Genomic DNA, 17,896 nt, shown 5'->3' with positions numbered 1-17,896 from the left:
CTTCCTACCTGTGAGGTTTCCGAAGCAGTAGGGTAGATGGCACTGCAGGGCCTCTCTCTGGGGGACAGGCAAGAGTTTTCTCGGGAATGCTTATGTTTGTCAGACAACAGAGGAGAGGCTAGAATATAAATGTGTCAAGTGATTAAATTCATGCAGTGAAACTCAGACATTTCGATTCTATGCTTATGAAAAAGAAATCCTCTGTCTCAAATAATCCATATTCCTCAAACAATTGGCTAAATCTGATGTCTGACCAGTGATATCATACGAAAATTCAGCTGTGTAATGTGTCAGGTATCGCCGAATATGGTTTACCACAGCACATGAGCACTGACCTCTGGCACTGGATGGAGCAGAACTGGTCACATTAGGTGAAGCAGAATGAGTAGAACTCAAGCTTGAGGTAGACGGACTAGGCTGTGTATAGAAGAGATGCTGTTGTTACCACATCACACTTACTGGTTTGGAAAACAAAAATTTATAACATATTTTTCACTAAAACAAAGAACTTGAGATTTGTTAGACTAGCTTCTCAGTACCTCAAAACAGGAAACCAGTATAAAAAGCACTGATGTAACTACACAAAGATGTAGTAAAATATCAAATAAATACAAATGTAATTAATATATTACAATAATTACATTACAACTGTGACAACTGGACAGAAAAGTCTGTGAAATGTCAGATGACTTTGCATCCTAGTGCACTGCTGCCTATTACTTTTGTAAAAATATCATGCTCTAAGTTAAAGAAGAGGAAACAGTTACATAAAAAAATTATTTCTAATTTAAGGAGGTTAACAGCCGATTTAAAGATCTGTTTCTTAAAAGAAGTATCAGCAATAACTTTGAGATTTCTGAATGAAATAATAGAAGCATTAATTTAGTAAATAGCCTTGTAAGAAAGATTATGTTTAGCTAGAAGAGTGACAATAATTTGTACCTGCATGTTAAAAACTTCATCGGAGCTTTCTGATTGCCCAGTGATGTTGCTGACTTCAGCAGAAGCTTGGGATGACAGTGATGAGGATGAATACCGATTGACAGCTGGGTAACTTAAGGGACTATTATAAGAATAATGAAATACAAAATCGTTAACTCTAGTTGCCAATCAAAATTTTTCATCTGAAAACACATTTATTAATCTCCACAGTTTAATTTGAATTTATTAGTCGAGAAAGAGAGATAGAAAGAGAATATTTATCAGCTATTCATGACTGAGGATACTTCAGGTGGACCACATGAGGAAGTGTGCAGACAATAAAAGTATTTTACGGATCATCTTCCATGAGTAACAAAACCTGTCGAGTTCTAGTATTTTAACTTGCCTGCGTCGTGGTATTACCCTGGCACCGTCAGGGCTCATAGAAACAGGTATGGAATTTCGGCATACACGAGGACTTCCATTTGGGAAATGAACAGGGCTAGCTTGTACACACGCAGAAAATTCCTGGTAAGTTGTTAAAAGAAGATTAATTAAAATTAACATAATATCATTAGACATTTTGTAAGATACAGATAGTCATTTGAGTAGTTACATCTGTATTTTGGATCAGCTTCATCATTAGTAAAAAAAATGTTTTAACTTTTTGCTGATGATTCTTTTCCTTTAGTGAAATGTGACTATTTTTCTCTGCACTGCTTGGAAAGTTTATTGACTCTCTTCGCTTTGTAGCACTGTAAGAATGTGACAAGATGTAATGTGGACAAAAAACCAAAAGATGTCACTATTTGTTGCTTAGGAAAATTGAACAACCCTTAATGCAGCTAAACGGCTTCCTGGTTTATCCATGCACCTGCTCATGTACCTGTATTCCCAAGCTTGATTTCATCACAAAGAACTGATCCACCAGCTTTTTGTGCAACGGCCTCATGTCCTGCGGCACCACCTTCTCATGCACTGCCAAGCCAAATTCTAGAATCTGGGCCTGCAGAAGAGACAGGAGGAATGGGGGGAAAAAGACATTTTTGATCCATCTTTACGTTTTCATCATCAATTAAGATACTAATAAAAAAAAAAACCCACAACAAAATACACATTCTATTAAAAGCATCTATCTAAATCCCTGACAAACCTGTAATCAAAGAAGGCCTAAGACCAAAACCAGTAATACACGAGGATTTATATATTTCTTCCCATTTTACTATTCAGCTTCCCTGAAGATTTGGCCTATATGAATTCAACTCTAATATAAAACCCACTACGGATAATGTACTGAAAAACCTGGCTAAACAGCAACTTTACAGAGGAGTAGTTCTGAACCCTAAATAAAAGCTATTTTCTACAAGGACAGTTACAAAAAGCATGAAACAACAGCAATGGCCACATCACCAGCGACCCTGTAACATATTTTCAATGAAGTCCATGGTTCTTTATCCTTTTCCAACTCCTCAGAGACCTCTGTAAGTGGTGGCTTTATGTATATTCTTGATGCAAGGCACAACAGGCTTCAGAAAAACACTGCTAAAACTCTAATCTTGTTCAAATTTGGTCAGGCATTTAAAATACCAAATTGGTTCCACGAGGAATCAGATAAACTCAAATTTAAAAACAAAATAGCTGCACTATGCTGTAATACCTTTGGATGAGAGCTACTAGCTGACACTTCCAGGCAGCCTGTGAGCGGGCACGCAGCTGCGCAGCATCGCTGACCCGAGGTCAGGATTGCAGCTCATCCATCTGCACACACAGCCATCCTGGCCCTTCTGAATGCTCCGTGTTTCCTGTTAAATCATCTGCGGGTGCCAGGCGGAGTTCAAGTGCTATCACTTGGAATTTGCATTTTTGTCCCAGGAAGTTATTAACTCCGGTTTTAAATTGGAAGGGTTAGTGAGATTAACTATAGCTTGAAAAACCAAAACTGCAATGTAAATTACTGTATGTTATCTAAATGAAATTAAAGGGAGCTTAGTGAACCTATTCTGATTTATACTGTCTGAGAATCTGTCCCTTCGGCTGACCTGACCAAAAGATACCACAGTGTTGATGGAAAATGGCATTTCCATCTTGCTAAATTCCAATACTCTGACATCTTTATCCCAAACTGTCAATAAAGTTTGAAATTTCAACATGCTGCACAGAACAAAGATAAGGAAATGTCAGTTAAAAAAGCTCAAATACTTAGTAAGATCCTTTGATCAAAATATTTTTTTCAGCATTTCCGAGTAGAGACACTTCATATTTGAGGCTGGTAGGTCACTGTCTTATAAGTAAATGAAGAAATAATAAAAGAATAATGTTTAATTTACTCACATGGTGTTTATTTTACTGCCTACTTACTTTGGCAATTATTATTAGATATCTTCCACTGTAACAAATTTTTCAGGTTTTTTTGCTCTTATGCTAAACCTTGTAGTGAAAATGTTTGTTCTGTAGTATTGGTAAAACACATCATACAAATATTTGCTGAAGCCACCAAACATTTCAATGAGATAATGTTTATTCTGTAGTAGTGGTAAAATATGTTGTGCAAATATTTGCATATGAGCATCACAAGACAAAAAACTTGTCTCTCATTCAACCTTTAATTTAGAATAGTTTGAAGTGATTAAGATGATGATGAAAAGGACTAGGGAAAAAATATTAACGTGACCCAGAAACCTGCTTGTATAGGAAGTTGCTGTCTACTGGGAATCTAATTCAGAAAATACTGAAGACCACTGGGAAATTATTAACCTCTGAAATTCTGTATTTTATTCTGGAACACTTTTAGCTAGAACAGTTGAGCAGGCCACCTACTCAGTCTTTCACCCACTTTACCTGCTCGAGCATCAGCTCTCTCAAGCGTGTGATCTTCTCTCCATCCTCTGGATGGTTCAAGATGTATTCTTTGACAAAGAATGCCTAAGCAGAATAAAATCACAAAGTAACATACAGTAAAACCACATCACTGTTTTTTTTAAACAAGTTCCTAGGTTATATTTTCAAAACAAGAGCTCCTTTCTACTGGAACAGAGGATAATAAATGCTAAATAATTAATTATACACATACACATTGGTGAAGACTATGGGCAAACAAAACATAGCCATGCTTGAGTGGAATTTACCAGTTGTTCAATATCAAGGACAGATCCTGAATCAAATTTGGAAACCTCCAAATCAGAGTTGAAACTAAACAGGTTACCTGAACTAAACATCTCTCCCCCATTAATTGTGCTGTAGGAGTTTCAAATTACAGAGAGTTACATTTTCCTCTCTTTTCATACTAGGAGCTTCATTACACCTTAAATATAAAGATACCTTAAGAACAATGTGAAATTGTATGCTATTATATGTACTGGAGCTGTGACATTATCTTCTTATTCACTCTTAATATAAATAATGTTTTAAAGAACTCAGTGACATTGATATCAAAAAGCCACACTTTTCACTTCAGGAGAATCTGACCAACACCCAGGTGTGTTCATGAGCTTACATGGTTTTCCACCCCATCTCCAATGCTCAAAATGTAACGGCTATAGTACTTGGAAGCCATTTTACAGGAACAGCCTGGACATAGCACTCCCCTCTTTGTCCACAATTGCGTCTTTCTTAACATGGCAACTATCCTACCCTACAATGGGACTGTATTGAGTTTACAGCAATTCCTGATGTTACCCTGTAAAGAAGATGTCCATCTGCTAATCTGAGAGATTTCTAGACATTCTCAAAGCTGTATTTGTCACAAAAGGTGTCTGTATGCATACCTATACATACACATGGTTTTCTCTCCATAGAGTTGAGAGGATAATAGCGACTCCTCTCCTCTGCACTGTGTTCTTCTTTTGCACCTGTCTTAGCGTTTCTCTTCCTATACTTCTTACAAGGTTCTCCATCCAACTTTAGCTGTTAAAATCTTTGCTATGCAGAATCACTTGAAAATATGGGAAGCAGTGGAGCTGGAGATAAATACACTCCTTTCTCTGATTCAGTTTTGAAGTTTCATACTGTGACAACCCGTAATAAGGAAGTGCTGAGACCTGTCTAGAAAATTCTGATACTGTAACGAAGAACATTTATTTCACATGGTCCTTTCACTGCAGATGTGTAAAATTATAAGAATTCATGTTTAAATTGTTAAAAGGAGCCCTCTGATACTTGCTAAAATCCCAAATCCCAAACTTCTGCCAGATGATGGTTTTTTTCCCTCAGCTACAAGCTTAATGTTCTTTCAATATCAAGCAGGTGGTGTCCCAGTGGTTTTGGGCTGAGATTTGTACAGATCTATAATATGAGTCAGAGCCGTAATAATCTAACTTCAAACAAAATCACCAGTACTTTACAAAAAAATAAAAATCAGAATTTGACTAAATCCAGTAACATCCTTTGAACCAGTGGTTTTCAATAATTAATCATGAAAGTGCCTCTACTCTTCTCACACACATAAAGGAGCTAAAAGAAAAGTACAAATTGCTGTTTGGGAGGTGTTAGCAGGCACAAACCACACTCTTTATCCTCTTCCAGCAGTGTTTAGAAAAAAATTAAAAAGTCAGTCGTTCAGTCTACAGCCATTTTTTAGCACACATGAAAGTGCTGCATAATAACTGTTACTTCTGCAAATTTTCCTGAAATCTCTTCCTGAATTGAAACCAGTGAAAGCGTAGCTTTAACAACTGCAATACAGGCAAAAGTGCTGCATAATACCTATTACTTCTGCAAATTTTCCTGAAATATCTTCCTGAATTGAAACCAATGAAAGTGCAGCTTTAACAACTGCAATACAGGCAAAAGTGCTGAATAATTAGAGATGGCTGCTTTTACCTCATCAGGAGAGGAGAAGAAAAAAAATAAAAAATAAAAAGGGAAACAGAGGAAAGAAAAGGGAAAAGAAGGCAGAACCAAGAAGGCAGCAGCAGGTCAAAGGATGTTATTTGCTGGGTCTTACGCATCTTAAAGCTGGGAAGTTGCCTGAAGGGAAGGAGGATATCTGTAAAGATATGGTCATGCTTACCTCAAGACCACATGCTCCAAGACTGATTGAGTTTTGAGCTTTGTGTAGGGCAGAAGGCAAAAGCAAGTGAGGCAGGCAGAGAAAAGCATTTACAGAGGGGAGGAAAACAGGAAGACAGAAGATAAGAAGAGGCAAAACAGCAAGAAGACATATAAAGACTGAAAAAAGGACATGCAAAGAGAATGAGGGTGAAATAGAAAAAAAACCCAAATCTCACAACTATTGCTATCAGTTTTGATGTTTACAACACAAACTGGTGAAAAGTCCTATTTTAGATATATAGCAAGAGTGAGAAGGAAAGGACAGAAGGGAATTGAAACACAAAGACTGTCTAGGAGATCAAGAATGGCAGCTAAGAACAACAATAAGAAAGGAGAAAGCTAGAACCTTTAATATGCTCGTGAAGAATGGAGAACTATGCAGAGACACTGACCTGGCTCCGACACTGCTAATTCAAACCAGACATAGCTCTGACATGACTGTATTTCTCAAGGGACTCCCGTTGTGATGCTTCACAATGCTAAACAGTTTTGTTGTTGTGATTTAAAAGCAGCTGGGAAGCATCAAACATGGTACTGCTTTGCTACAGTCTCACAACTTTCATAACGTTGCAGTTTTGATGACAGATTCTAGCACTATAGTGGACTCAATTTCTTGTAGTTTAACTTAGATGCAGTTTTATCTAATTTAACACTGTTCAGTGAACACCAAATCTTGCAGCCTTTGAGGCAAGTGGACAGAATGTTATTCAACTTGACATTTCCAATGGAAAAGGAACAATCAGCAGACTCAAGTATTTCATAAGACTATTAGAAGAAAGATGATGATCAAGCTGGGCTGAAAAAAAATATCCTTTCTTTTTACTGCAGTTTCAGAATACCACAGACCATTGTGGAAATACAGCATCTCAAACATTTAAGGTTCTCCTAAGGTGATTCAGAGACGGTAATAATGAAGAACAACTTTTGGGAACAAATCCAGTGTTAGATATTTCTTAATTTTATGTACTATTTCTTACTAGATTTTTCCAAAAAATTGCTTTCCTTAAAACTTGGCAAAGAGAAAGAAGGATCTAGCAGTATGTGATTCCTCGAGATAATAAAATTATTGTTAAGAATTATATATATATACACACACACACATCTATATCTATCTATCTTAAAGTAAGAATGTCAGCACACAAAAGTAAATTTGCTGATCAGTCAGAAGTAGCTCCTGACCTAGAAGGGCAGAGGGGAGGGAATATATCATAATAATACAGTTACAATTAACTATCTAATTAAAAATCCCCACACAGACCACTAAAGAATGCAAAGTAAGTGTGAATCGACTCATCGCTGGAGTAAGTTTTAGGACTATCTGCAGCAAAATGGTTGTTTAATAAAGCTATACATCTTTAACATCACCTCACTCAAAACTGCAATATAGGTATAATTAAAACTATTATTGACATAGCACTTTCTGTCCTTAATTCATACAGAGGAATGTATCTGTATATTCACACAGAGGAGCCGCATCTGTACAGAGAAAGACTCAGTAAGAAAGTGTTTTATGATTAATTTTTAACAATCAGAAAATAACTTGCTTACCTCTTGGTATCTAGCAACTCCACCATTAACTGCTGCATCAATAACCCCATTTAAACACATCGTGAGAGGGTTAATATTTTGCATCTGTCGAGTTTGACACTGACTAATCAGAGTTCTCAGCTGCTGGTTCTTATTTTCTAAGACTTCAATAGCATTCTCAAGGGGACTCATTTCCACCTGAAAGGGGAGTATGGAACAGTGCAAACATACTTAATCTCCAGTTGAAAGATGAAACATATTAAAGGTAATTTTTGATTTCTTGAAAGAAAACAATGTTATTCTAAGTTCTAGAGTACTGAGGTAGAAAAAGTTCTTCTCACCTGGGCTACACTCTACAACTGTACACTCTGAGCACAGAAAGAATTAATTTTATCATGTAATCAAGGACCAAAATAAACAACTGTCCCTCTCTTGTAGATTCATTATCTGACATTGAGGGATACTCAGCCCTTGCTGCAAAACACTCACACACTTCAGCCTATGCTGCAACTCTTGAAATTCAGAGCTAAACTGTCATTGGTAACTTTACTCAAACTGGGCTTGAGGTCATGGAGAGCTTCACCATGCTCAAGGGCACAGAGCTAGTTCCCTCACCCAAAGTGAAGTCAACAAACTAGACGCTACGGATGAGCAGCCTCAATGTAAGCTTTGAACTAAGATGATCAAGTTCTAGTCAAGGGCAGTCCTTGAGCGGGATGTTCCTGCCCTCTCTAGAGGGTGAAGGGAGCTTTTCTCACAGGTAGCATGAACTGCAGAAAAGCAAAAAGCTAAGCAATGGGAAGTGTACAGACCTGCAGTTGCCATAATTTACCAAAACATACAAGCACAAATCTGAGTCATGATCTAGTATATGCCCAGGAAAAATTATTACAGTTAACTTTTGGAAATGGTGACTGTAAAGGTAACATGCTAGTAAACCGAGGAACTTCATATAAGGGCTCAGTAATCTAGTAAGGACTTGGTAGGAGTCAACGAACAAAATTTCTCATGTCACACACAATTTTTTGATTTTTCGTAAATTCCTACAGCAGAATAAGAGGACGGTGAACGAATGACATTTTGTTGCTATTATAAAAGAAAAACACAATAGAGTTTTAGAGAAAATGGTGGTGAAGAGGAGGCTCCGGGGTGACCTTATAGCGGTCTTCCAGTACCTCAAGGGGGCCTACAGGAAAGATGGGGAGAGGCTGTTCAGGAGGGCCAGTTGTGATAGGACAAGGGGTAATGGTTTTAAAATAGAGGGAGGTAGGTTCAGGTTGGATATTAGGAAAAAATTTTTTACCATGAGAGTGGTAGAACACTGGAACAGGTTGCCCAGAGAGGTGGTGGATGCTCCATCCCTGGAGACGTTCAAGGCCAGGTTGGACAAGGCCCTGAGCAACCTGATCTAGTTGGAGATATCCCTGTTCCTTGCAGGGGGGTTGGACTAGATGACCTTTGAAGGTCCCTTCCAGCCCTAACCATTCTATGATTCTATGATTCTATGATAAAATCAGTTGTACAATGGTATTCCTATATTTAATGGGACTATTGTAAGACTGGCTTTGACAGGAAGGAAAATAGTTACAGATGTTATATTCCAGGGTTCAATAATTGACCAATTATTTAGAGATCTTTATATGAGAAGCACTCCTCTGAATACTTCTGAAAGGTATTTAAGGATTTTCTAAGAAGTATATCAACAAGGAAGGAGAAGAAATTACAATGTGTCAGTAACAGATTGCTACATTAGACCCTATTCCTACAGGTTCTGCGTAGGCATGCTTGCCTGCCCATGCTGAGATCTGGAAACTTCAACAGAGCTCTAGGCAGACACAGAGATATACCCACATGGTGTTTATTATAGTACAGGAACTTGAAGAATGTTTACTTTTCAAGACTACTGAAAGATATGTTAAGCTATAAATATTCAAAGTATTAAACGTTACATCATGCTGAGTTTTAAGAAAGTAATTTGCTGACATTAAATGTTGCCTTTGGCTGCCCAGTATTGTTCTCCACTTCTTTTTTCCTCAACTGTTTAAATTAATCATAAGGGTGGTTCTTAACCATACTTTTCCAGATAAGAGAAACCAGACAACTCAAAATACTTTATAAATAATTTTGTTGTAGCCAGCTTGAAAACTTGCTCAAAGATATTAGTTATGGGTAATAGATCTTAAAGTAGTTCATCAAATAACATTTGGATAAGGAAGTAAACCAACCCGCAATACGTCGCAATCGGTCTCATACTCACTACTTCACGTTTTTCCACTTCAAACCAACGAGATATTCCAGGTAAACTCTGCATCAAGATCAGTGTGGTTCTCTCCACCCATAGACTCTACAATATACGAAACCAATTTATTTCCTGAATTTGCCTCTATATTTTTCTGAATTATTCTCAGTTTTATTTATGAATACCTCCATTTAAGTAACAGCATACATTAATAAAAAAAAAGGATTAACATCCAAATTTCTACTGAAATGTCTATCCCAGAAGCCCACAACATTCACTTTTCTCCTTACTTTCTAGGACATACTACTAAGCAGTAACTTCTGCTGATTCTTCACTCTTACACATCCAGAGGCTGCTCTTCTGTCTCCAGTTCTGCCTTCTGTATATCACTGATGCAAAAACAAATGGGTACTTTTTTCTCTCCTGTTCCCATATTCAAAAAGACCTTCCCATCTCACATATATTTTTCATATTATACTAATTAAAATGAGAAGTGAAATAGTCAAGCTGGAGCTACTGTATCCTCTAGAGAATTTGTTATACCACACTCGGTTGAATAACACAACTGTAGATGATGTTTTAATAACACAACTATCATTGATGTTACAAATAAATCCATAGGTCCATAGCTCAGGAAAGGGTATGGTAGTTTACCTTGAATTCATTTTCCTTGTCCTTGGTCCCTTTGTGAAATGGCCTGTCGTACCGAAATCGCCAGATATGATTTACTTTGTAAAAGCTCTTGATGTTATCGGGAATGCCGTCTCTCTGCAGGACTTCCTGGTTTTCTGGAATTGGTGTCACTGCATAAATCTGCAAATCTACGTGTAAAGAGTTAAGGCTATCCCACTTCATTCAAACTAGCAAAGTATACTGACTCCTGAAGCACGACAGAAGAAAAACTCAATTGTGCATCATGAAATGCTTCTAGACTATTAAAGGCTTGGGATGGGAACCTGAGCGGTTTTTTGATGGTTTAGGATTTCTTTGCACTGTTTTGCTGAAAACTTCATATTTATGTTTGAAGTAGAACTACTTACATGGAATAGTACATGGAGCAAAGAGATTTAATTAAATATCTTTCTATGCACAACATGTCATGCCCTGCTAACATTACGTTGTATTATAAGAACTGAAATTATTGTAACCTGAACTGATCATAGAATCATAGAATGGTTTGGGTTGGAAGGGACCTTAAAGATCATCTAGTTCCAACCCCTCTGCCATGGGCAGGGACAGCTTCCACAAGACCAGGTTGCTCATCACAGTGGTGATAGTTCTACAAGTATTTTTGGCTGAAGTAAGAATCTTAATAACCTGCCACGAAATTTTTAAATAAAACCAACAATTACACAAAACCCCCTCCAAACATAATAGAAAGACCGGGACAAATTGCAGGGGAATTCTGACCTACCATTTATTTCAGTGGAGGCAAATTGGCTATAGGTGTACCTATATTTTTTAAAAGCATGAAAGATGAAACTGAAGTGTACGGGTTTGAAATTATGTGGATACACTGTGCTTCTGCCTGAAAGATGGTCTCATCTGGCTGATTAGCATGTTGCATAGCAATGGCATGTGGGAACTCATTCAACATTCGCTGCTGGAAGGCCTCCAGCCTTTCATAGTCATGTCCTCGGCAAACAAATTCCTTATTCTGAGCAGAATAAGAAAAAAAAACAACAACCAAACCAAGTTATGTGAAAATAATTGAGTATCATTAGATAAAACCAAACACACGATCTTAAACATCAACTTTCTGGGCAATTTTTACATCATTTTAAGAAGCAAAAAATAAGAAACAAAAGGCAAGAATGAAAATAAGCAATCTAGAAAGAACAGGTTACTTAGAAGAAGGAAATTTTACTGTATAAAATATGTTTTATTCAAAAGACTGGAAAAATCAAATTATTATACTTAAAGCTTTAATAAAAATCTGAAGGGAGAAATTGTTCTTATTGGATTAAAGTATGTAAATAACATAACATATCAGATTGTATAAAATATGTAACAAAAATGGAATGCAACAGGGAGTTAAGACAATGAAATGGGCTGAAAGTCCTTTCCATGAGGAAGTAGGAAATTTTGCTTTGAACTTACGAAATTCTGAAGAAAAACAAAGCATAAAAAAATGGTAGAATGCATTCAGTTTGCCTTATTCTCTAAATTGCTTATCAATTATCAGCCTGGTAAATTAAAATTATCCAGATTTTACAATATGAAGTAAAAGAATACTCCTGGCTCTGACATAATTTCTTCTACCTGGATGCCCACTATGAAGTTGCACCATTATCTTCCTGAGATTGTGCAACATGAATACAGATACAACACATGTCCCACATTAAACATGAGATGCCTGGATTTGGAGTACTTGTTGGGACTAGTCACTGACCACGGTGGTGCTGAGGGCTTCCTGTAGCTGTAGAGACAGCATGTTTTGGTTTGATTCTGCTTACATGCATGTTTGAAATAAGGAAATATCTTAATCATTTTTCTGAAAGCACTGTTAAATGAATTTCCTTTTAAAATCTATGTTAGAAAATTGTAAAAAGTCATTACTAATGTATTTCTCTTGAAGCAGGTTTAGATAGAAACAGTTGTTGTCCTTACAGTATCTTGACAACAGAGACAGGAAGTATTGAATTCTGAGAGCCTGGGAATTGCTGTAACAAATCAACTGCAATAGTGCTATTGTGCAAGTGTAAATTAAAATGTGAAAGCTTTATTCTGAAGCTTTATTCCTTCTATAGCAAACACAGCCAGACTTACAAACTGCTTTACCATAAAAAAATTTAATGAAACAGTAAGTTTTGAGGTGTTCCTTGTTGGTGCTGCAAACATAAATCTGTGCTATGTACATTTAAATTGGAAAATGCATAAATACTTCCTGGGTAGATGCATAAGCAGTGAAAGACCTACAAGTCTGAAAGTACAGCACTATTGTGCAAATTTTCCCAGTACTTTTACTTCATCAGTTGACATTTACTAATCTGAACATTAAATTCTTTCTAATTATTTTTTTTTAAATTGGTTTATACAGATGTTATTTTCAGATGACTACTATGTAATATCAAAAACTATGTGCCCATCAAGACTATTTTTTGTGCATTGCTTTTAAAGGGGAGAGTTTCAAGCTATATTCACCATTTGAAACTTGTCTTTTTCGCCACCACAAAGGCAAAGAAAACTCAGGCTTTTTAGGCCTCCACCTTACAGAGGAGGTGCCTTCATCACTTATTTGAGTTACCATAGAAAGGGGAGCTTGGATTATGATTGCAGCAGCTCCATGAATAAGATGGATTCTGTTCTCTTCCCAAGGTGACAGTCAATGCAGCTAAACCACTGCAGACGGTGGAAGAGGGAAATAGAGTAAACACAACTAACATTTTCAAGGGCACTTCAGTAACTTCAGAATCCAAAATTAATGTTCAAGAGTAATTTTATGTATCTTGTCAGCTTTAGTACATTGATAATCAATGAAACTCAGCATGTTGAATTTCTAAGTCACTTTCTAAGTCAATTCAAAAAACATGGAACTTGGGAATGTAATTACTTAAATGCTAAATTACTGATTATCCCATTGCCAAAGGATACCTCTTCTGACAGCCTTCTTCTGAGCAGCCACCAGCAGAAACAGAATAGGATAAAGGGAACAAACTACCATGAAAAGAAGATCTTGGTCTGTGGAATAGTATAGGTGCATAGTTTCCAACATAAACAGGAATATTAAGTTTATGTGGGACTCTGGAAGCCTAGCATTTGTCTTTCCATTAGACAGGACCTTTACTTAACCCTGAAAACATGAGGATATTTCACTAATTACAACAAAGAATTCCCTGTTCCTCATAGGATAAGAACTTGTGTATGATATGACCAGATTCTCACATAGAGAAAGTGATGATAAATGACATCATGAATTCCAGAATTACTCCATTCTGTTTACTTTCAATTCACTTACTCTCAAGAAGAATGGGAACTTTTTCCCATAAAATCCAACTCTGAAGAATTCTGGCTCCAAACGCTGTTGATCCATGATTTTATCATACAAAGATGCTTCCATCATCTGGGTGAGATTGATAATAAATGCAATTAGTCTTTTTTGAAAACATATTTTTACCTTAAGCTGTCACAAAAGGGAGAGCCTTTCAGCACACTGCTCTGGAGTACTGGAATTGCAGTGCATCTCTGAGCAAAATAAGGACATCTCTGAATGCATCAGATGAAATAATTATACCTTTTAATGACCTGAAACTTTCCAAGAACTCAAAAAAAGTTGCTTTTGAATATGAAGTACCTATACTAAAGGGGTAAAATATTAGATTAATGACAACATCCATAGCTCTTTAATGAAAAATGGAAGCAATAGAAAAGCAGTTTGAAACATATGACCCTTTTATCTTCTAATCATTCAAACACATGGCAGTAATGTGGTCAGTCTAGTCAGTGAAGTCCAATCTACATATTCAAGAGAGTTGCTTATATGGAATAAGCAGATGACAGGGAGTACTGCCACATAGGTCTGTGTTGAGAATTTTGCATAATGCTGTTAAGCAGCTCTGGATTAAGTACTCTTCAGTCAGTCCTAGGACCAAGCATTCTACATATAAAGAAAATCTAAAAAGGAAGATGCAATATAAAATTGAATCCATCAGAAGCAGACAAGAAAAAGGAAGAATGAATAATCTTTAAAATACAGTATCAGAAAGAATGAAGAAAGAAGCAATGCTTAGAGTTCTAAGAAAAATGAGAGAGAAAGCAGGAAGGCTATGGCAGGAAAGATTCATTTTGGCTATATGATATTAAATAAACCATATTGTTAAATAATAAATTAAAAAAATTGCAAAGGTGTATGTTGCTTGTTGCAAGCTTTTTGCTCACAGTTACAACCGCAAAGATATGTTGCTGCTCCTAGCAAAGGACTGCACAGAGCACATTCCCTGGATAAACCACAGGAAACCAATTAAAGTGAATTTGTAATATAATTTTTCTGCATAAGCATGCACACAAAAGCGGTGCTGTATAGGTACAAAGATTGCGAGATCATTTATTTTCCTATTTTTCTTCAAAAAGCTCACAGGCCTTTTTTATAATCTTTATTGTAGAAAAAAAAACACAAGCTAAAAAACAAGGTTTGCAAATTAAACCTAAGGACCATTCCACAGCAAATTTAATTTTCTAAGTAATATTTTATAACTCAAACTAAAAAGCTTTTGGATCTCTGATTGATTAAAAGTACCCAGGTACATTACCCTCATCTTGCTGAGGTTTCTGTAGTCATAGTAGCTCTCATACTGTTCTGCAATTTTCCTGCATAAGATAATGCCATTTTCCCAACACTGCAAGCAAGTAAAATATGTTCAGTTATTTCAATGCAACTGTCTGATAATTCATGATTTATTAGTGGTCTGTTCTTTCTATACTAAGTCATATTGCCAGTAACTGAAAATACTTGAACATACTGTTCACTAGACATACTGATAGCTGTTGAGTAATACTAATGAATTCTTTGAATAATTTAATAAATTATAAGACTATCACTGCACAAGATATAAGTTATTGCAAAAGTGATAGACATCTCTTTTGATACTACGTATGAGATTGATCCAACACAGTACAGTTTTTACAGTTGAAAACTGTATTCTTAACATATCTTCCTTAATTTTTGTAGATTGGAAAATATTTTATTGCACCATATAAGTTAAATTCCATAAGCTGATTACATAATATTTTGAAAAAAAATTATGATCAACATCGGTTTGATTACATTTACTAGGCTTACATACACTAGCTACACAAAATTGCAATGAATTGCTTGTTTATCAGCAAGACAAATCATCACACAGTGTATATAAAATTTTAGACTACAAGATAATTACTCTTGCTTAATACAGAATAAGCAGTGAACTGTGATCCCGAAAACCCATTCCTTTTAGAGATTCTGCATTTGCTATTCTAAAAAGACACAAGATGATTTATGATTTAGAAGGTGTAAACATAGTCCTTATAACTCAGACCTCCGAGATTTTTTCCTCACTTGGTCACTAAGTGAATTTCATCAGCTTTATATGGCTCATTTTCATTATACTATCTTTTAAAAAGTGCTTCGACAGTTACAAAGTGAACTGCTACACAAGTGCAAATTATTCTCACATGAAGAGTGAGATTTCTAGGATGCAAGCACAGGATTAGAAGAAAAGTACTGTGTCGCTGAGTAACTGCTTAATCAGGCAATGACAAACACTTCCCCTCTATATGAGAAAAGACCACGACCCTGGAAGTAATGTCCTAAAATGAATGAACTGTCCTTTCCAGATCCACTTAGTAAAATAGGGCTATTTTACCTTCCCCCTATCAAAGTTCTGAATGATGGTCAGATGGAGACACTCTTTACGTTGCCACTCTGTTTGCATGGGGTAGTTGAGAAATTCTCTCAGTGGTCGATCGGACCACTCCAACAGCTCATCGTACAGCAGGAGTGTGTAGGCAGCCTCTGTAAGACAAATTATAGCACGGTGCTTACCAACACCAAACGAATAAAGCAGCCAAACAAAGTACACGGAAATGTGCATGCTCTTGACGAGACGCACCTTTTTAATGGGTAACTGATTTATTTCAAATATACGACAGATGTTAGTACTGGTTCTGGACAGAGTTACTATCTACAGCTACAAGAAATTCAGCTTACAATTTTCACACACTGTTCAAAGTGGAGTCACTGGGAGAGTTTTCCTGGAGTCTGACAATACCAAGCGGATAGGCAAACTAAGAAGCAATTTCCTGCTTAGCCCTAGTCTTCCCTACCGCTAAAGAGAAACCCTCCATGGCTCTGCTGTCTGAGCAAGGGAACAAGGGCCAGAGGATGAGGAACATCAGCAAAGAAAGAGGAAAGAAGGTAGGCAGGACTGTGGACACAGTCCAAAAGAGATCAGGGCTGAGAGGAAAATGGAGAGGCAGATGTGTGCTTAATAGACTCCATTCTTTCCATAATAGAAATATATTCCTCATAGCTGAGCCTTAACACTCTATCATAACAAATAATTTAGAAGTGCACGCATAAAATATTTTATTTTTTTGAAAATTTAATTTATTTTTAGGTTTGGAAGGAATCAAACCTGTTATTGATCTCTCATCAGAGAACCATGTAGTAATCTTTAGATCATGGTTGGTAGAAATTATCTGAGAATATCAAAATTATTATTATTATTTTTACTTTGATTCAAAGAATTCCTCAGAAACAGTACACTAAAACTGATATTAAATGAATCTCTCTATCACAAAGTCAGACTTTGGCCAATTACAAAACACCAGAATTACTACTGGTTATGACAATTCAATTTGGCTAACTATGCATATGCATTGTTGCTTTCCAATTTAGTGTTCACAGTCTGTTTTTCCACTCACAGGACCACCTTGCATAAGTGAGTCAGCACAAAGATGGGCCATGTTCTGGAGACGTACTGCACTGGAGAAAGAAGTTGCCTAATGGACTTATTTTACTGAAGGTTTTATAGGTTGTACATAAGGCAAAAAAATTACTATAAAGTACTAAAGTACTTTTTATGCTAAGGCAAGGTTGTCCCAGACAACCATATCCTACTTGTGCATCTGCCATATGAAGTCTCATAAGACAGGTGACTTGAATCAAACTGTACAGTTTTTTCTGACAGTAGTGTTCCTCTTATGCGTCCAGCTAAAGAACGTGCGAAAGAAAAACCATCACTGCAGCAGATGTTTGTGGGAGAGTGTGCTTTGAATTCCAATGTTGTAAAATGCTAAGCATGGTGCAAAATGATGCTGCACTGCAATACATACATGCAAGGGAGTCAGCTGAAGCTGCACAGACATTTTTAATTCTGGCATCACACAGCTTTCAGGCTGCTTGACTGGTAGCATCCTTCGTCATAGTTTCAAGCTACAGTTCGATACTCAAAATATGCAGCACATTTATATACCAATTTAAAAAAATCCATTTAGTTGATAACAACAAATAATTCAAAATCATAAGCAAGAAAAGGATAGCAGAGCATAAGTACATGTCAGGATAGCTCACTATGACCCTTCCTTTCTAACTTGGCATCCGAGTCTTTTATTTTAACAGATTTTTGTCTGCCATATCAATATTTTTTTTAAGTTATCACAAACGTACATAGAAGGTTTCTA

At 36.5% G+C, this 17,896-nt stretch overlaps 1 protein-coding gene across 1 annotated transcript in view; it reads right to left on the bottom strand.

The window, feature by feature from the left end:
* DOCK4 (dedicator of cytokinesis 4) overlaps window positions 1–17,896 on the bottom strand; it is a 261,513-nt gene that overhangs the window by 10,886 nt on the left and 232,731 nt on the right. Inside the window, exons 37-49 of the mRNA XM_086609922.1 lie at window positions 16,078–16,226; window positions 14,986–15,072; window positions 13,695–13,799; window positions 11,252–11,393; window positions 10,391–10,557; window positions 9,755–9,841; window positions 7,519–7,695; window positions 3,760–3,843; window positions 1,808–1,927; window positions 1,328–1,449; window positions 943–1,063; window positions 336–417; window positions 9–118 (exon numbers count right to left, since the gene is read on the bottom strand). Of these exons, the coding sequence (XP_086466048.1) occupies window positions 9–118; window positions 336–417; window positions 943–1,063; window positions 1,328–1,449; window positions 1,808–1,927; window positions 3,760–3,843; window positions 7,519–7,695; window positions 9,755–9,841; window positions 10,391–10,557; window positions 11,252–11,393; window positions 13,695–13,799; window positions 14,986–15,072; window positions 16,078–16,226 (1,553 nt within the window). The remainder of the gene's footprint in view (window positions 1–8; window positions 119–335; window positions 418–942; window positions 1,064–1,327; window positions 1,450–1,807; window positions 1,928–3,759; window positions 3,844–7,518; window positions 7,696–9,754; window positions 9,842–10,390; window positions 10,558–11,251; window positions 11,394–13,694; window positions 13,800–14,985; window positions 15,073–16,077; window positions 16,227–17,896) is intronic.

This window comes from Tauraco erythrolophus, chromosome 4 (assembly GCF_009769465.1).
Source record: "Tauraco erythrolophus isolate bTauEry1 chromosome 4, bTauEry1.pri, whole genome shotgun sequence".
NCBI classification, from domain to species: domain Eukaryota; kingdom Metazoa; phylum Chordata; class Aves; order Musophagiformes; family Musophagidae; genus Tauraco; species Tauraco erythrolophus.
The sequence above is the reverse complement of the archived record's forward strand: the minus strand, read 5'-3'. Positions and strand labels throughout refer to the sequence as shown.